Genomic DNA, 20,182 nt, shown 5'->3' with positions numbered 1-20,182 from the left:
TCAATTAATTTATAAGAGGCAACCGATGATGACATGCACCTCTTTAAATTTTTACTCAATAAATTATTTTATTCGTTTATGTATGAATAAAAAATTGAGTATTCTATTGAAGTTCCAATTATGTACGCAAATGAGATGAGTACTGAGTAGCTTGGCAGTATCTTGGAGCCTATAAATTACCCAATTCGTTCAGTTTTAAATATTGGACATTGCCTTCACTGGATAATAATGCCTATTTAGGGTGGAAAGTTGGTTTTGACCATTCAACAATTCGGTTTTAGTCAAATATTAGCTTTAAAGACAATTTTGCCTCCAAAAAGTTTGAAAATGATAATTGTGCACAAACCATTAATTTTATCCGTTAATTTAGTAAATTCAAAAACATTAAAGAGTAATTGTGTTATTTTATCCTTACATATATGTGTGTGTGAAAAAAAAACCTAACCTCTTCCTTCTTCTTCTCGGTGGCGCGCTTTAGCAAGCGCTACCATTGGCGTTGTGGCCATTTTTTTGGTCATTTCTTCACCCAAAACCACCTCCATCTACCCTTCTGACCCTCTCTCACTAAAAACCACCTAATTCCAACACCAATGCACCCATTAATCGCGAAATCTAGCCATCGTTCTTCCTGATGACTACCTCTATTTGAGGCTAGATTCTTGTCGATATTCACACTCGAAATCCACCATTCCACTACCATTCGAATTCTCATCAACCTCTTCAAAACCCAACCTTCCATCTGACACCCCCACTCACCATTTTCCGTCGACCACACACTCTTTAGCCGCCCTCCAACTATATGACAGATCTTATTTTCAAAAAATTATCATCTTATCCTTTTTTTAAATAAATTTATTAAGTTCTTAACAGTAAGACAGAAACTATCTAACAGATCTTTAACGTAGTAGGCAATTGTCATTTTTAAATTTTTTGGATATAAAATTGTCTTTAGGGCAAACTTTGGGTGAGAACATGTCCTTTAGCCTATTTTTATTTCCATAGACATCAAAGGATAAATTGCTATTCATCCAATAAAAAGCATTGAAACGTACAAATTACTGTAAAATTTTCTCTAATAATGCTAACAGGATTTGTTCCATAGTCGGGATTAGCCTTATTAATTATGATATTTTGACCTCGATTTTTTTCTTAAACCAAACATTCATCATGCAGGGATTGCTGGATCATTTATAACCATTATAATTTCTTAACAAGGTTAACTTGATTAATATCGATTGGGTGCAGCTGGATCTATATACACGCCATCGATCTCTGTATATCATTTGATTAAAATAAATAACTTCATCAATTGAGAAATTTTTTCTGTTGAATAGCATAAACTATTGATATGTTTGCGGCCGGCCGTGGAATTTATAGCACTTTAATCATAGCCTCTCGTCTTAGGAGTTAGGGATAGTGGTGGCTTTAATTTTCAAAATATGAGTATGAAAAGCCAAAAGCAGGTGTTACATCATTTCTGTGTATCCGTTCCACTTTGTCACGGTTCAACATTTTTTCCGGGGGAGAACAACATACACATACCCAAGGTTTATCGTAACAACAAATTGGTACCTAAAAGGTTTTAAAATGATAAATAAGTACTTTCCGTCATGTTCTATTAATGATTTCTGTTTATTAATAGTGAAAAGACTAAAATACCCTTAAAAGTTTGAATTTTAGTTTTTATAAATTTAAAAATTTCTAAAAAACCCCCTAGATTTACAAATTTAACTAAATAACCCAATATATAAAATTTTTGTAAAATAACAAAAACACCCCCACCACCTGCAGTGCCAGATTCCGGCCACCACCGCTGGAATCTGACCGAAAAGTTGCATTACGACACAGACCCGTCAGATCTGTGTCGTAACGCATCATCCGTGGTTGATCTGGTCGGAAAAGGCCAGATCTACGGCTAGATCTGGCCGTCGACGCTGCAAAACTCCATCTGCGGTGTCGACGGCTAGATCTGGCCGTAGATCTGGCCTTTTCCGGCCAGATCTGGCCGAAAAAGGCAAGATCGGCGCGTTACGACACAGATCCGACGGGTCTATGTCGTAACGCAACTTTCTGACCAGATTCCGACGGTGGTGGCCAGAATCTGGCACTGCGGGTGGCAGGGGTGTTTTTGTTATTTTATAAAAATTTTATATATTGGGGTATTTAGTTAAATTTGTAAACCTAGGGGGTTTTTTAGAAATTTTTAAATTTTTAAAAAACTAAAATCCAAACTTTCAAGGGCATTTTAGTCTTTTCACTATTAATAAACAGAAATCACTAACCGAACATGACAGAAGGTACCTATTTGTCGTTTCAAAACCTTTTGAGTATCAACTTGTTGTTATGACAAATCTTGGGCATGCACAAGTCGTTCAGCCTTTTTTCTGGACATAAACTAATGTTACCACGAGATTCATTATTCATACGTCCATTCTAGTAAATTGACATTATAATTTGGTGTAAACGACTTTTTAATTGACTGGCATACCCAAAGGCTCGTTTGTCTTCTTCCAAAACATCTATGGTTTAGATTAATATAAATTTAATAATAAAATAATATTTTAAAAATCTTTTTATGAAAAAGAGTTATTAAACTATTATTTAGGTGAAAAAAAGTTATTAACTCTATGATTTAATTAAACACGTTTTAGCCGTAGGATATTAATTACCGTATGGGACTAGTCATTTGATTGATTAACTAAGAATAAAAAATGACAAGTATGATTGAAAACAAACCGTCAAAGCCAAAACAAACGTTTTCATTTCAACCTAACAAAGTAATAATGCAAACACTTGTTATAGATTTATCATCAAGGGAAGACTTGACGCCCTGTACAGAAATTGGGAATCATCCTATAAAAACCATTCAGAAGTTACAGTTTCTGCAACACCCTCTTCTCTTTGTATAAATTTCAAGCTTCTATCTCAATAATCATGGGTTCCGAAACTCTCCCAAAATTACCTGTTATTGATTTATCATCAAGGGAAGACTTGAGGCCAGGTGCAGAAACTTGGGAATCAACTAGAAAACAAGTATGCCACGCTCTTGAAGAGTATGGCTGTTTCGTGATTGAAAGCAGTCAAGTTTCTTTAGATCTCCATAGTGAAATCTACAGTTCAGTTTTGGATTTGTTCGATTTGCCAGTAGAAATCAAAGAGCAGAAACCTGCTCATCAGAGGGACCATCCTCTCGGAAGGTCAAGCTCATTTAGCCCTAAACATGAGCGTATAGACACTGAAAATTTAACCACTTTAGAAGGAGCTCAGAGTTTCACCAAACTCATGTGGCCCTGTGGAAATCACCGATTCTGGTAAGTATTTGCCTTATGTAAGGGTGAAACCAGGATTTTTATTTTGGGGAAGGCTAAAATTTTTTTGTAAAAATAAAAGTACATGCTGATTAAATTAACATTCTTGTGTTTTAATTATTTTTTTGGCAGTGAAAGTGCCCATGAGATGGCAAAGATTATGATGAATTTAGATCAAACGATTGTGAGAATGGTATTCCAGAACTATGGGGTAGAAAAATACTTTGACTATTACGTTGGATCAATGAATTATGTTATTGGGTGCAGCAAGTATAAAGAATCCGAGACGAACGAGAGCTATTTGGGTCTTCTCGCCCACACTGATAAGTCATTTTCAACCACAATTCATCAGAATGGTGTTAATGGACTGGAGATTCAGACAAAAGACGGGCAGTGGATTCTTTATGATCCCCCCTCGCATTCATCGTTCATATACCTTTCTTCTGATGCATTCAAGGTGGGGCTTAATTATATAAACATTTAGTTATTTAATTGATATATATATATATATATTGATTCATTATCCTTGGTGGCTAAACATTGTGATTTTATTCTGGATTGGCTATATAAGGCATGGAGCAATGGCAGAGTACGTTCATGCTGTCATCGAGTCATTATGAATGGAAACAAGACCAGAATTTCGTTGGTGTCCACTACATTTCACAAAGGGCCGGCGCTGAGTGTTCCTGATGAGCTAGTTGATGAGGAACACCCTTTGCGATACAAGCCATTTAATCACCTTGAATATCGTAAAGTGCATATAGAATTAGGCTTGAAGAAAATTGGGTACTCTATTGAAGCTCACTGTGGTGTCTAATAGACCACTTTTCGTCCTATATATATAATCTTTCTGGCTATATTTGCTATTTACTTGATAAGTGTCACATCCTTAAAGTCAGTGTTTTGCCTTTTATTTCTGTATACAATATTGAATTATGTATGGAACATGGCATGAATAAATTTGAGCCTAATTGCGTGATGCATTGAATCCAAATATTAAAAATCGCGTGGTGGAAAAATTCGTTTTGAAATAAGAAAAAATAATCATGTTTGCTCAATAATGTCAACTTATTCATATAATATTTTTGTTGCGATAGACAAAGGAAAGGATATACTGTATTCTTCTAATACAAAGCATTGAAAAAAGTTACAGATACCTCTATCAATCTCTATAAATTAACTTAATTTGTAGCTTGGGAAGGAAAAAGAGAAACTATGGATTCCCCAAAACTTCCTGTTGTAGATTTGTCTGGTGAAGACTTGAGGCCTGTACAGAAATTTGGATCTCAACATCAAAACAAGTATGCCATGCTCTTGAAGAGTATGGCTGCTTCTTGATCAAATCCAACCAAGTTTCTCTAGATCTTCACAACGCAATCTATACAGCAGCACTTCAGGATTTGTTCAATCTTCCTAAAGAAATCAAACAGCTAATCAAATCTTCTTCCGAACAACCTTACCGTGCAGTTTTCTCCAACAATCTTAATCATGAAGGTATTGCTATGGGTGATATAATCAGTACTTCAGAAGCTATTCACCAGTTCTCCAATCTCGCGTGGCCTGCTGGAAATAGTCATTTCTGGTACGTTTTTGCCTAGCTTAGTTTGATGTAATATAAATCAATTAGATAACTATATTTTGTTGTTTCTTTATTTTGGCAGTGAGAGTGTTAATGAGATTTCAAAGATCATGATGAATCTGGATCAGACAGTATTGAGAATGGTGTTCCAAAACTATGGTGTTGATAAGTACTATGATTCTCAAATTAGATCAACCGACTATGTTACTGGATCCTCCAAGTACAAAGAATCTGAGAAGAATGAAAATTATGTGGGTCTTGTAATCCACACAGATAAGACATTTTCAACCATAATTCATCAGAATGATGTTAATGGGTTAGAGATTCAAACAAAGGATGGCCAATGGATTCTTTATGAACCCTCTTCACATTCATCATTCCTGTATCTTGCAGCTGATGCATTCAAGGTGAGCACATATCAAACATTCACAATTTTTTTTATGGAAATTGGCTAAATTATTATAGTGTTCAATTGATGTATGTTAATCTATTTTTTTCTGGTTTAGGCATGGAGCAATGGAAGAATTCATCCGTGTTGCCATCGAGTTACTATGAGCGTAAACAAGACAAGATTCTCACTGGGATTGTTCACGTTTCTCAAAGGAGTGACATATGTACCGGATGAGCTAATTGATGAGGAGCACCCATTGAGGTACAAGCCATTTAGTCACAGAGAGTATCACAGATTATTCAAAGAACACGGAAAGAAGAAAATTCAATACTCTATTGAAGCTCTCTGTGGTGTTTGAGATATATCAATTGGATAAGATTATCTATGGTGGATAGTGCTTTTGGAAAATAAGTTTAAGGGGCCCAACAGGCGCAGCTGAATTTTGACTTTTCGGTAGTGGAATGCTATTTTTAATATAATGACAAATTACCAATGCCGTGTAAGCCCATTGATGGATTGAGTTACTTTGTTTTCTGATTATTAGTTAACAATTATAGTGTTTGATTCTATAAAACGTCTTATCTCAGTCAAGGTTTTGAAACCGACCAGGGGTGTCACCCGACCAAGGGGTTAGAGTCGGGTTGATCGTCCAACTGGTTAAACCGACGCTCTGACTTGTGATCCAGAAAGTTTGAAATCTCGCAAACACTTCCTTATAATTACAATAAATCCCTCCAATTTTGAAATATAGCAAACACACCCCTATGATAGTTAGGGCTTTGATTTTTTCGGCTGAATTCCAGCTAATTCTACGGCCAAAATTCAATCGGACTTCACCACTTGAACCACCAGCCTCCAATCTTCAAAACCCGTCTAACCTTGGCACTTGGTAGCCCCTATTTGTTGATTGTGACTCGCATATACCGTCACGATTATATTATTTTTTCGACCAAATTCTGACTGATTCCGACGTCCAAAATTCACTCCAACACCACCCCTGAAACCATCGACCTCTACTCTATAAAAGCCCTCTAACCTTGATACTTAGTAGCCTCTCATTCGTTAACGGTCAGGTTAGGGATTTCGGGAATAGTTGAATTTTGTAACTCGGCCCAGTGAAGCTCCAGGTCCTAGTTCAACCAGCAATGCCAAGCTGGATTTTAAAACCTTGATCTCAGTAGTGGAACAATTATGAATGCATTCCAATCCGTTTTCATCAGATAAAGCCCTAATTAAATTAATTGTATAAATATGCTCGCTCTGAGAAGTGGGAACCAACAAACTACCTTTAGGTGACCAAGTGGTTTGATAGAGATTCTTGGGTATATTACTCAAAAGGTCTTGAATTCTATTATCTCCTCGGTTGTTAATAGGGATAGCTACTAGAACTCATACCCGACCAATAGTTCCAAGATCTCAGAAGATTAGTTGAGGTGCCTATAAACTAGTCTGGATACTCTCGATCATTAAAAAAAAGAACCAACCCAACTCGACCACCAATTCTCGGCATTTGTTTTGATGGACCCTTTTACAACTCTGGTAAACCACGAAAGATTAAGGCCCAGTAACGAAACTTTATTCCTTCAACATGGGTCACCCGACAAGGCCCAAGATAATGGAATCAGGATTTGATGGTAACGAGGGTGCCACTAAAATTTATGACATACAACTTGCTCTGGAATTTGGATGATTAATAATTTAATAATTAATATATGGCTTGTATTAATTTGCTTGGAGCCTAAGGGAAAATCCTTGCTGACAAAGAAAGAATATCTAGACATGGCCCCCTTGTTAACTTATTTATATAACACAAAGGATATATTAATTGCTTCAAATTACCTCTATCAGTCTATAAATTTCCAGCTGCAGAAGGAAAAACAAAAACCATGGATTCCCCAAAACTTCCTGTTGTGGATTTATCAAGTGAAGAGTTGAGGCCTGGTACAGAAACTTGGATCTCAACATCCAAACAAGTATGCCATGCTCTTGAAGAGTATGGCTGCTTCGTTCTCAAATGCAACCAAGTTTCTTTAGATCTTTACAACGCAATCTACACAGCAGTACTCCAGGATTTGTTTGACCTCCCTACAGAAATCAAACAGCTCATCACACTTACTTCCGAGCAACCTTTTCTTCATCGGTTCTCCGCTAGTTCCAATCATGAAGGTCTTTCTTTGGATGATTCAACAAGTTTAGAAGCCACTCGCAAGTTCACAAATCTCATGTGGCCTGCTGGAAATGATCATTTCTGGTACGTTTTCGCTTAACTTAGTAAGCATATGCGCATGTGCCTTAGTTTGCTGTAACTTTGTTGTTTTTCTGGTTTTGGCAGCCGAAGTGTTAATGAGATTTCAAAGATAATGATGAATTTAGATCAGACAGTAATGAAAATGGTGTTCCAAAACTATGGTGTGGACAAATATTATGATTCTCATGTTGGATCAACACAATATGTCACCGGATGCTCCAAGTATAAGAAACCTGAGAAGCATGAAGACTATTTGGGTTTTATGATTCATACAGATGGATCCTTTTCAACTATACTTCATCAGAACGAAGTTAATGGATTGGAGATTCAAACAAAGGATGGCCAATGGGTTCTCTATGAACCCTCCTCCCATTCATCGTTCATCTACCTTGCACCTGATGCATTTAAGGTGAGCATTCAAACTTAATTTATTTATATTGTGATAGATATAATTATAGATTCAAGTGATGTATCTGTGATCTTTTGCTTGGAATAGGCATGGAGCAATGGAAGAATTCATCCCTGTTGCCATCGAGTTATGATGAGTGGAAACAAGGCAAGATTCTCAGTGGGATTATTCACGTTTCACAAAGGAGTGATACATGTACCGGATGAACTAATTGATGAGGAACACCCTTTGGGATACAAGCCATTTAATCACCTAGAATATCGTTCTGCTAAGAAAATTGACTATTCTATTGAAGCTCACTGTGGCGTTTCATTATAGTAAATGTCTCATGATTTGTTTCAATTGATCAATCTAAGCGTACTATTCAACTTTATAATTAAATACGAATTATATGATATAATAAAATTGTGTTATTATTATATCACAGTACAAATTGATTTTGGTGAAGGGCCCATATCGAACAATTTTTTAGAGGTGTACTTAAGTGACTTTATATGAGTTTTTACATGTGAATTTATTTAGTTCAAACAATAATGGTTACATAAATCATTACTTAAGTACTTTAGTTTCAAACTTGAAAAAGACTAAATCTAAATGAACCCAAATAGAAACAAAATTAGCCTCAGCCCACTTGCTTTCAAAAACACTCTATTTTTTAAATAAAACAGTCAAATTATTCTAGAGATCAGGTAAATTAAATATAAATATGTACTAACATCAAACATTTTAAGGTGCAATAATGTTTTTGAAAATCTTGCTTTTTTTTAATTCAATTAAAACACCCCTTAAACAAACAAAATAATATCATTTCAAAATAGGTTTAATCCGATTTTCATCGAAGTTTCTTAAATAGATATTTTCCCCTCAAATATTTGAAATAATAATTTATTCTTTATTGTCAACGTTTCTTAGTATCTATGTCGTCTAATAACCTATATTACTTTTTAGTATGTTAGATTAAACAATAAAACATTTATGACAATAGTTTAATTGTAAATATACTCTAATCTGTTAAACTGAACAACAAAACAATAACAATAAGAGTTAAATTGTAAATTTCTGCTATAGATATAAAATCGAATATCTCTTTCAAGTACAACGGTCCACTTGAACAAGTAAATACAAAAATTGAAAATGCTCCCATATATTAGGGGGGAAATCCAATTATTTAAACTAAAGGGTATTTTGGTCTTTTAGCATATATGTCGATTAAGTGATGGAGCAAGACAACTAGGAGCAAGACTTTGATGATTAAATAAATATTCACTGAGTGTCAATGACGGCCAGATCTCTGGCCGTAGATCTTCTTGAACCATAATTGGGCTTTCATAATGGGCCTAATCAACAATATATTTTTCTAGTATCCGAGGGTGTCCCGGCAAGCTTGGGCATACCTCAATTAGTCACCTTGGGCCATAAAGTTAATAGTCAGGTAAGCCTCTAGTTGTTACCTCTTATTAGTAGTCATGAGGAGTCAAACTCAAGACCTCTTGAGTAATAACACCTAAGAGTCTCAAGCAAACCACCAAACTACTCAAGTAGTTAATCCAGTGATATTTTTAATTAACCACCATGTGCAAGCAAACCACCAAACTAACAGGTATTACTGCTCCACCACTTATAATCTAATAAGATCCATTTCTTAAATAATTTCATTAAAAATTTAATCTTAAATATTAATTACACCCCAGGATTAGTTGTAATATTATTCTTCATTATTTTTAATATCTTTTTTAATTGCACATGAATGGTGAAGGTGCTAAGATATTCAAAACATATTCTCGTAGAGTTTGAGTTAGAATTTATGGTGTTTGGTTTGAAAGAAAATAAGAGAAAATGAGTTGGAAAACTACAGTTAGCCTAATAAATTTGAAAATCACCACTTACACGCTTTATCTTCACTTTTGTCGATTAAATTTGAAAACTTATGTTCTCATCGTGATCTTTTAAGATTGTTGTGCGGTGAAATCCTTGAAGCATGAATTCACGTCATGTGTCATTCTTTTTATGTTAACTTTATTTATAAGTTTGTCATTATAATAGTATTTTACACCAAATTGTCTTCTAATATCAGAAAACTCAACTATAATCAGAAACAATCCTCGTATTAAACAAAGAAAGAGTGCAAATCAAGACAATTCAAAACCGAAAAAAATAAATCAAACCCATAAGGCAAGATGCATATGAAGAGAATCATATATTAATCAGAAGCCTCAATCACAATCAAACAATTCTCGAGTTATCTAATTCTACAAAGAGTAGTGTTTACATGGAAAATGCAATCTATTTATGAATTTGAGGAATGAATATGTTTATGCATTTGTTCTTTGGTCAAAACGCAGAGTTTTGGACTTCTTGGAAACACAACATTTCACTTTTTTTTTTAACGGAAATCATTTCCGTTAGATTTTAACCAACTTCAACAGACTTCAGTAACTGTGCTGTTAAACTAAGCAATTACCAGATTTTAACTAAGTTTTCAAAACACCCTTTTTCTAGAAATGGCATTGATTTAGAATCTATAGCCTTCAATCTGCTTCTCCAATATCCTCCCTTAAGCGAAACCAACAAAGTGGATTGAAGCTTGACTTGAGAGAAGACATTCATAAGTATTATCAGACAGATATAGATCAGATTTTACTTATATGCATTTGAATTCTCTGATGAGTTTGCCCCAATATCCTCTCGCAAACTGAGCGGAGAAGTCAAATTCAGCTTGCAATGTAGGACAATAAAACGAGCAGCCGCCAAGGGTTTGGTAAGGATATCAGCAACTTGAAACTCAGAAGAAATATATTGAACAGCATGATGTTTAGTGACAACTAATTCATGAACATAATGCACATCGATTTCGATTTGTTTGGTCCTATCGTGAAACATAGGATTTGCAGCAAAAGAACGTGCACTGGAATTATCACACCATGGAACAGTTGGTGAAGATGGAAGATTAATATTCAGCTCTTGAAAGAAATTTTCAATCCACACAATTTCAGTAGAAGCCTGAGCAAGAGAGTGATAGTCGGCTTCTGTAGAGCTTAATGCAACTACTTTCTAGTTCCGAGAAGCCTAGCTAATAAGATTTCCACCAAGCATAACAGAATATCCACTCATAGATTTACAAAAAAATATAGATCAACCATAAAGGAATTCTTATTCCTAATACAATTTATAATCCTGTTCATAATTGTATTTCTCTTTAATTAAATTTACTTTTTTAAAAAGATACCATCCTACCTAGAAATATCTTAGCAAAACACATATCCCAACACAATACTAATTTGGCTCCAATTAGGCTTCACAATCTGAATAGAAAAGGTAAAGGAAGAAGAAAAATACGTTATAGAGTAATCCTAGGTATATATAAAAACTCATTATACAAACTATTTCCTATAAACTGCAAACCCTGCACATTTGACATATCATTTATTCTAATTTGTTTAATTTATCCATAATTTAAAGTCATCAAATTATATTAACACACGTCCATTTGTATAAATGATTTTGTACGAGAAGTAGAAGCTTGTAAATACAATGTTACTTTTGTTCAAATTTTATTTAGAAATGGTGTGGATTGAGGATTTATGTGGAGCACCTTCGCCATTTCAAAGTCAATCAAATTTTCAAGGGATATTGTGGTCATTTCATGTATAAGATATCTGGGAACAATAATGAAAATGTGATAGAAATGATTCATGATGAGCTGTAAAAATTATTGGTGGATGTAAGAATTCGGAGAACACCTTTCCCCATTTTAATTGTTAATCAAATAGATAAGAGACATTATGGTCATTTAACAGCTAAAATTATTTTCCTTTAACTTTTTTAAACTTTTAATTTATTTTTCCTTTAGTTTTTAATTTTTTAGTTTGTTAATGTTCCTTAAAACATGGTTATAATCTTTTTTTAGTTTTTTTTTTTTATTTTTTAAATTCAGATTTTAAGAACCAAATTAACTTCAACAAAAGAAAAAAGAAAAAATCAAGAACATTTAAATCATTTTATATATTTTTTTTAAGTTAAAAAGATAAATAACTGTTAAATGTCCCTTAATAATTTGCAACTTTTATCCTTAAAAACATGATGGTAATTTTACATACAAGATGGACACCTATCTTACGTCATCTTACATTCAATTAACATTGCAAAATAGTCAAGGGATATTAAGGTCATTTGATAATCAAAGAGTGAAAGGACATTATGGTCATTTTACGTACAATATATTTTGGAAAACATGAATGAAGAGGTGATGTAACTGGCTGTGATTGACTTGTAAGTCTTCTAATTATGGTCATTCATTAGGAATAACTCTTTTGAAATTTGAATTCTTTGAGAGTTTTGATAATTAGCTACATACAAAAATTAACAAAAAGGCCAAACAATTACAGGACTATTCCTTTATGAATTAGTATTATTTTTTGTGAAAATAATGAAAAGAATTCAAATTATATATTCCCTCCGTTTCAAAATAAAAATCGTTTAAGTTATTACACGTATTTTTAATAAACTAATTTTGTAATGTAAAAAAATTTTCTCTTTGCTCTTCCCTGCGTGGGAAATGGAACGAAGAAAGAGAAAGAGAGAGAGGAGACAGGGGCATACTTCGAGAAAGAGAGAGAGGGTTGCATTTAGCCCAACGACATTTATTTTGGAAAAAATTTATAAGATTAAAATGACTTTTATTTCGAAACAGAGGCAGGGTACGAAAAATATAGATCAACCAAGTTACTAGCCCAACCCGCATCAGCAAAACCTTCCAAAAATAATGGATTAGAGGGCTTAAACAAGAGACCATGAGTTGTACCTTTGATATACCTGAGTATGACAGTCTACTCTGCAATCCAGGATTTGTTCAATCTACCTACAGAAATCAAACAGCTCATCCAAGCTACTTCCGAGCAACCTGTCCGTGAAATGTTCTCCCAGAATCCCAATCGTGAACGTATTAATATGGATTTAGAAGCCATCCGAAACTTAACTAACCTCTTGTGGCCAGCCGGAAATGATCCCTTCGGCTACATTTTCGCCTAACTTTGTAAGCGTATGTGCGTGCCTTGGCTTAATTTGATGTGACTTTTTTTTTTTTTTTTTCCTCTCCGTTTTGGCGGTCTTAAGTGTTAATGAGATTTCAAAGATAATGATGAATTCATTTCAAACGGTTGTGAAGATGGCGTTTCAAAACTATGGTGTAGACAAGTACTATGATTCTCTTGTTGGATCAACACGCTATGTTACAACGTGCGCCAGGTATAAGAAACCTGAGAAGAATGAAATTTATGTGGGTATTGGGATCAACACAGATAAGATATTTTCCACCATATTTCATCAGAAGGATGTTAATGGATTGGAGATTCAAACAAAGGATGGGCAGTGGATTCTGCACAAACCCCCCTCGCATTCATCATTCACTACTCTGCATCTTATGCATTTAAGGTGCAGGGCACATATTTTTTATTTATATTGTGATAGATATTTATTATAGATTCAAGTGATATATATGTAATCTTTTGCTTGGAATAGGCATGGAGCAATGGAAGAATTCATCCCTGTTGCCATCGGGTTACAGTGAGTGGAAACAATACAAGATTCTCACTGGGATTATTCATGTTTCACAAAGTAGTGTTACAAGTACCGGATGAGTTAATTGATGAGGAACACCCTTTGAGATACAAGCCGTTTAATCACCTGGAATATCGTAAATCAGTCACAGGACATGCTGCTAAAAGAACTCATTATGCAATTGAAGCTCATTTTTTTAACTGCAAATCAATTTGTTCTTAAATAGTTCTTACTCTTTTTTTTTTTTTTTTTTTTTTGGTGATCAGAGGTGTCTATATCAGTTTGTACGCACATCAATTAATCTTTCGGATCCCTGAAGTTGATGGTCAGGTAAATCTCTTCGGTGATCACCCTTATTAATAACTCAAGTGGATCAAACTCATAACCTCTAGAGTAATACGCACAAGAGTCCTAGTTAACCGTTGAAACACTTGGTTATTCCTTACTCTCGTCTCTCCACTTTGGCACTTTCTCTCTTCTCTTCACTTTTTTGGGTCTGCTTTTAGTGGATTGGATTAGTTTCATTGTAGAAGTGCGTGATGAAGTAGAATTTTTTTTATTTTTTTTCAAAATAATACTTGATTATATATTTTCTTTTACCAATTTCAATTACTTTTTCTATGTCCACAGTCCAACCACTCTAGATCAAGTGAGAAAATGTCAGTAGTGTTGCTTTCAGTCTGTCTCGAGTCCGAGACGGGTTCATTATAAACCTGCTATTTTATGTAGTGTTTGAATCAAAGAAAAAGAAAAACACCCTAATGGCTTCCAATTATGCAATATTGTCAATATATATACACTAAATAAAATGAAAGATTCCTGCAACATCAAGAAGGATTATAAATGAATCTCAAAGAGTTGGCTTAGTGGTCAAGGAGTTTTACTCCCTTCTTCAAGTGTCTAGTTCAAACTTTAGGCTATCTATCACAATAACATTGTGGTTTATCTAATTTTTTGGACTTGTACAGTGTTTAATAACATTCAAAATTAGTTGAAGTACCCATAAGTTGATCGGACACCCAATTATTTTTAGTCAACCATGTCAACTTCATAAGATGATTTTGGAAAAAAAAACATTGACTTGACTTATTGAATGATATACTGCTATTTTTCATCAATCTCTGTAAATTAACTTAATTTCTAGCTTGAGAAGGAAGGAAAAAGAAAAAACATGGATTCCCCAAAACTTCCTGTGATAGATTTATCAAGTGCAGAGTTGAGGCCTGGTACTGAATCTTGGATCTCGACATCAAAACAAGTATGCCATGCTCTTGAAGAGTATGGCTGTTTCGTTATCAAATGCAACAAAGTTTCATTGGATCTTCACATTGCAATCTACTCTGCAATCCAGGATTTGTTCAATCTCCCTACAGAAATCAAACAGCTTATCCAAGCTACTTCTGAGCAACCTGCCCGCGATGTGCTCTCCACCAATCCTAATCATGANAAAAACATTGACTTGACTTATTGAATGATATACTGCTATTTTTCATCAATCTCTGTAAATTAACTTAATTTCTAGCTTGAGAAGGAAGGAAAAAGAAAAAACATGGATTCCCCAAAACTTCCTGTGATAGATTTATCACGTGCAGAGTTGAGGCCTGGTACTGAATCTTGGATCTCGACATCAAAACAAGTATGCCATGCTCTTGAAGAGTATGGCTGTTTCGTTATCAAATGCAACAAAGTTTCATTGGATCTTCACAGTGCAATCTACTCTGCAATCCAGGATTTGTTCAATCTCCCTACAGAAATCAAACAGCTTATCCAAGCTACTTCTGAGCAACCTGCCCGCGATGTGCTCTCCACCAATCCTAATCATGAACGTATTGATATGGATGATTTAACCAGTTTAGAAGCCACTCACAACTTCAGTAACCTCTTGTGGCCGGCTGGAAATGATCACTTCTGGTGCGTTTTCGCCTAACTTGGTAATTAAGTAAATATGTGCCGTAATTTGATGTGATTGATTTGGTTTTTCTGTTTTGGCAGTCAAAGTGTTAATGAGATTTCAAAGATTATGATGAATATAGATCAGACAGTTGTGAAAATGGTGTTCCAGAACTATGGTGTAGACAAGTACTATGATTCTCATGTGGGATCAACACGCTATGTTACCGCAGGCGCTAAGTATAAGCAGCTTGATAAGAATAATGAAAATTATTTGGGTATAGTGACCCACACAGATAAGACATTTTCAACCATACTTCATCAGAAAGACGTTAATGGATTGGAGATTCAAACAAAGGATGGGCAGTGGATTCTGTATCAACCCCCCTCGCATTCATCATTTATCTACTTCGCAGCTGATGCATTTAAGGTGAGCATTCATATTGTGATAGATATTATTATAGATTCAAGTGATGTATTTGTGATCCTCTGCTTGAAATAGGCATGGAGCAATGGAAGAATTCATGCCTGTTGGCATCGGGTTATGATGAGCGGAAACAAGACAAGATTCTCTCTGGGATTATTCATGTTTCACAAAGGAGTGTTACAAGTACCGGATGAGCTAATAGATGAGGAACACCCTTTGAGATACAAGCCGTTTAATCACCTGGAATATCGTGAATCAGTCAGAGAACATGCTGTTAACGGAATTTATCATACCATTGAAGCTCACTGTGGCGTTTGATCCTAATCAATGTCTTATTGATAATTACCAAATGATCAACTATATGCTATCCCGCTGTAATAAATAAAGATTGTTGAAGGTGTCTTCTTGTTCGTCAACACTCGAACTGTAGTGCCTTCTGATGTTGTATTTCCACACCATGTACTATGTTAATATCAGAAAATCTAGCCAGTGTCTTTAATTTATTGCTTCTTGGATCTCTGTTAAAAGTTGCAGAGACTGATCTTATACGCTGGTCTAAATGACCATATTAGATCGCTTTTAGCTTGACGATGTCGAAAATGTATGACAGATGATTATACTAGGCACCAACAGAGATACTGAAGACTACAGAGGCAGCGGAGGCTTGGCAGCCAAAGCCATTAGACTATAAATCTGAGCTTTATCCAAGACAATGCCCCAGGTTTGATATGAACTAATCTTTTTTCTTAATGGGATCCGTCAATTCCCATAAGTATAATGGTATCCATCAAATTGCTTAAAGAATATATATATTCCAGCTACAGAAAATTTCACCACAGGCCTTGGTGGTGAGACTGGTATCGGTATCACATCCCCTTGTTTCAAAGGAAAAGAAAGCTCTAGATTTCAAAGCATAGAACAGGTTATGTGAAATTCTGAACTTAGTATCATAACTGCATAGAATAAGTTATATAATTCTACAAATCAATAGTATTTACATAGAAAATACAACAATATATTATTGCTCATTAATAATATTCCCCTCCTAACCATATAATAGAAAATACAACAATATATTATTGCTCATTAATCATATTCCCCTCCTAACCATATAAACTTACCCAATTAAACAACTAAATCATCCTCATCATCAGCAGAACATTTAGGCTTGCATTTGGGGGACCCAAATCCACATCCAAAACACTCCAATCTTCTCAATTTAAGCAACAAAGACAGCAAAATCCCACACCCAAACCCCAATGCAGCACTAGACCCAGTCAAAGAAACAGCAGCACAAACCAACATCACAAATGACTCTTCCTTACTGTTCATGTCTCTTGAAGCCATAGCCAATTCAATCCCTGCAAACAACAAAAGCACCCCAAGAATCCCAATTGGAAACTGGCTCAAAATCCTGACAAATGAATTCCCAAATACCAATCCAATCACCAACTTCCCAATCCCTAAAAACACCACAGACAACCCAGTCCTTGCACCAAACCTGTACTGCCCGGCGAGCCCGCCGGCTCCATGACATACCGGCATGGCCCCAAACCAGCACCCCACCAAGTTCATAGCTCCAACGCTTACAGAAACCTTTGTTGCTGAAATTTCTTCACGTTCAGGAAACAAATCACCGGACAATTTACATACAGCAATCACTGAGTTGAGTACTGACAATGGAATCTGAGGAATCGCTGCTCTTACAAACCCGATTTTCCAATCTTCCCATGTGATATTTAACAGTTTTATTTTCGATGGACCGAATCTTAGATCCCTGAAAATCGTAGGATCACGAATAAAACATAATATTAATCCGAATAAAAAAACTATGAGAGCTGCAGGAATTGCAGATAAAAGTCTCAATCTTTTATTCAATTTTTTATTGCGATCGCTTTGAGATTCATCTTCTTGAGAAATGTCTTGATCTTTATAGTCACCTGAACCGGTGGCGAGCACTAAAAACAAAACGGCTGAAAGTGCGATGATAAGACCGTCAAGGCCGAGCCAAGAACGAGAAGTTGTTGACTTGGAGGTGATAAAGTCTTGATTGTAACGGATGTATTTGATGGCGGAGAAGGCAAAGGCGAGGCCTTGAGAGAGCTGAACGCCGCGAACGACGGGAAGAGGGATAAAACGATATAGGATCGACATGAGTCTGGTGGTGCCGAGGAGGAGGAGGATGCCGGCAGTGGAGATGCCGGCGGCGGCGATTTGGGAGGTGGTGAGGTGAGGTGACTCGGAGACGGCGACGGCGGCTATGGACTTCATGGGCTGGACGGGCATAGGGAGGCCGAAGAGAAGGCCGGTAGAGATGTTGTAGAGAGCAGTGAAAATCAGAGTGGTTGAGAGGTCGAGGTGGGAGACTAATGTTAGAGTGAGGACTATGGGAATGAAGGTGCCGAGATCACCAACGGCACCGGAAAGCTCGGAGGAGATGCTGGTTTTGTGGTGGCTGCGGCGGCCATGGTGGGGGAGGAGAGGAGTGGTGGTGGCGGGTGCTTCCATGGATTAGAGGAGAGTGTGTTTTGGAGAAAAGAAGTAAATTACCACAAAAAAAACCGTTAAATTATCATCATAATTCTGCCTTGAATATATAAGATAAAGAAATATGATTGAAAACCACAAAAGACAAGGAGATTTAATAAGTCATGGAATAGAAAGGCCTGTTGAAAGTTAGATGGCTCCTCACGCACATGGAAAGCTTATTAAAGATCAATATGGCTCTTCGTGGATTTGTTGTGTAAAATTGGAGTAAACAACTTTTCCCACCCAAGGTTTCTCTTAATGATACTTTCCCATCAAAAATTTTCAAAATATCACTTTTTTACCTAAAATTTATATTATATTAATATCTAAAATATACTTTACTTACTCAACCAGCATTTAACAAGTTACTAAGAGCTAAAGTAAAAAGAGTTTTGTAGAGTAGAGACTAATGGATCAAATATTGGTGATTAAGTGAATATTTACCATCAGAATCAGCCGAAAATCAATTAAAAATAAGAGATTCTAACGTTACAATAGTCAACAATCGACGAAAAATCAAGCTTTGAAGTGAAAGGGGTTTTGTAGAAAGGATACCGGAGGTTCAAATAGTAGTAACGGAGAGAATTTTTCCATCAAAATTGGTTGGAATCGGCTTTTAAGCAGTAACGGAATATAAACTCTAGTGAAAAAGCGGTATTTTGAAATGTTTTAGGTGGAAAAAGAATTATGACAAATCTTGGGTGGGAAAAAAACAAACAGTAATGCTTCCGTCGAGCGCTCGGACTCATTGGCGAGAACAAACACAACTCTACCACCAATGATTGGCATTTGATGGGCCCTTACAAGCTTATGATTTATTGACCCAAGCCCACGATAAACACGGCCCAAAAAGAAAATATAATTCCATCAACATAGGGTCACCCGACAAGGCCCTAGATAATAAGCCAATCATAAATTAAAGTCTAATTTCCAAACTTGAAACGTTTATTTCACTCTTTTGAATCATTTTTTGTTATCTTATTTGAATTAAAAAACAGAATATATGTTTATTTACTTATTAGAATTATTATTCTGAAAATTTATCCGAATTAAATAAGATTCTTTTTATTGAAAATGAAAGGGGGGGAGGGGGGAAGAACTTGTTTTCTATTATCATATTTTATTTAACTCAAAATATTTTTCTAACTATATTAAATTAAAAACAATTACCTTTCACTTATTTTAATCTGAAAAGTAATCCACCCAAGACCACCACTGCTTGCCAGCAACCACCGATGGCCACTGTCAACATCAGAACGATGCACGCACGATCGATTGGATCTAGCCGATCGTGCATTGATCTTATCGTTTTCAGCCAGATCCACCGTGGATCTGATTGGAAACAACCAGATCTATGACCAGATCCAACCGTTAATGACCAGATTGCCATTGACGACAGCCAGATTTTGGCAATCATTTTGGGGGGCATTTTAGTTAATTTCTAAAATTTTATTATAGGGGTGTTTAACTAAATCAACAAATGTAGGAGGTTAAAAATAATCTAAATATTTTCAAAAAATGTACCAAACAACTATTCAGCATTTTATTCAACTCTTATATAATTTTTAGATATTGTACCAAATACATTCTCATAATCATATCCTACTCAATTTAATCCAACTCAACTCAATTTAAAATAGTTTTCAGAATAACATTTTTCAAATACAAATAATCTACCAAACAGGCACATAGATAGTAGTAACATTACTCTTCCTATTTTTCTATTATTAAATCAATATAAGAATTTCAAGTTTATCAACAATATATAACCCATCTGATTTTTCAAGTTACAAATACGACGTATAATAAAATAATTAATTGTTCAATGTTTTCCTCCTAATCTCA

General features: G+C 35.3%; 5 protein-coding genes across 5 annotated transcripts; 4 read left to right on the top strand and 1 right to left on the bottom strand.

The window, feature by feature from the left end:
• Positions 1–2,779: 2,779 nt before the first annotated feature.
• LOC116140852 (probable 2-oxoglutarate-dependent dioxygenase AOP1) lies at positions 2,780–4,572 on the top strand. Its single transcript, XM_031426427.1, has 3 exons — positions 2,780–3,311; positions 3,441–3,765; positions 3,880–4,572. Exons 1-3 carry the CDS (start codon positions 2,935–2,937, stop codon positions 4,123–4,125), a joined length of 948 nt encoding a protein of 315 aa, XP_031282287.1. The 5' UTR covers positions 2,780–2,934; the 3' UTR covers positions 4,126–4,572.
• LOC116140853 (probable 2-oxoglutarate-dependent dioxygenase AOP1) lies at positions 4,572–5,971 on the top strand. Its single transcript, XM_031426428.1, has 3 exons — positions 4,572–4,890; positions 4,970–5,294; positions 5,394–5,971. Exons 1-3 carry the CDS (start codon positions 4,811–4,813, stop codon positions 5,634–5,636), a joined length of 648 nt encoding a protein of 215 aa, XP_031282288.1. The 5' UTR covers positions 4,572–4,810; the 3' UTR covers positions 5,637–5,971.
• Positions 5,972–7,111: 1,140 nt separating this feature from the next.
• LOC116140858 (2-oxoglutarate-dependent dioxygenase AOP3-like) lies at positions 7,112–8,274 on the top strand. The gene is made up of 3 exons (XM_031426434.1): positions 7,112–7,529; positions 7,611–7,935; positions 8,023–8,274. Exons 1-3 carry the CDS (start codon positions 7,165–7,167, stop codon positions 8,251–8,253), a joined length of 921 nt encoding a protein of 306 aa, XP_031282294.1. The 5' UTR covers positions 7,112–7,164; the 3' UTR covers positions 8,254–8,274.
• A 6,722-nt stretch (positions 8,275–14,996) lies between these two features.
• Positions 14,997–16,309, top strand: LOC116140854 (probable 2-oxoglutarate-dependent dioxygenase AOP1). The gene is made up of 3 exons (XM_031426429.1): positions 14,997–15,402; positions 15,484–15,811; positions 15,884–16,309. The coding sequence occupies exons 1-3, from the start codon at positions 15,041–15,043 to the stop codon at positions 16,124–16,126; spliced, it is 933 nt and encodes a 310-aa protein (XP_031282289.1). The 5' UTR covers positions 14,997–15,040; the 3' UTR covers positions 16,127–16,309.
• Positions 16,310–16,894: 585 nt separating this feature from the next.
• On the bottom strand, positions 16,895–18,316 carry LOC116140836 (molybdate transporter 2). The gene has a single exon (XM_031426410.1). It carries the CDS (start codon positions 18,314–18,316, stop codon positions 16,934–16,936), a length of 1,383 nt encoding a protein of 460 aa, XP_031282270.1. The 3' UTR covers positions 16,895–16,933.
• Between the last annotated feature and the right edge of the window lie 1,866 nt (positions 18,317–20,182).

Source organism: Pistacia vera, unplaced genomic scaffold (genome assembly GCF_008641045.1).
Source record: "Pistacia vera cultivar Batoury unplaced genomic scaffold, PisVer_v2 Contig381, whole genome shotgun sequence".
Classification (NCBI taxonomy): domain Eukaryota; kingdom Viridiplantae; phylum Streptophyta; class Magnoliopsida; order Sapindales; family Anacardiaceae; genus Pistacia; species Pistacia vera.
Note: the sequence above shows the minus strand (reverse complement) of the source record. Positions and strands in the feature narration are given on the sequence as shown.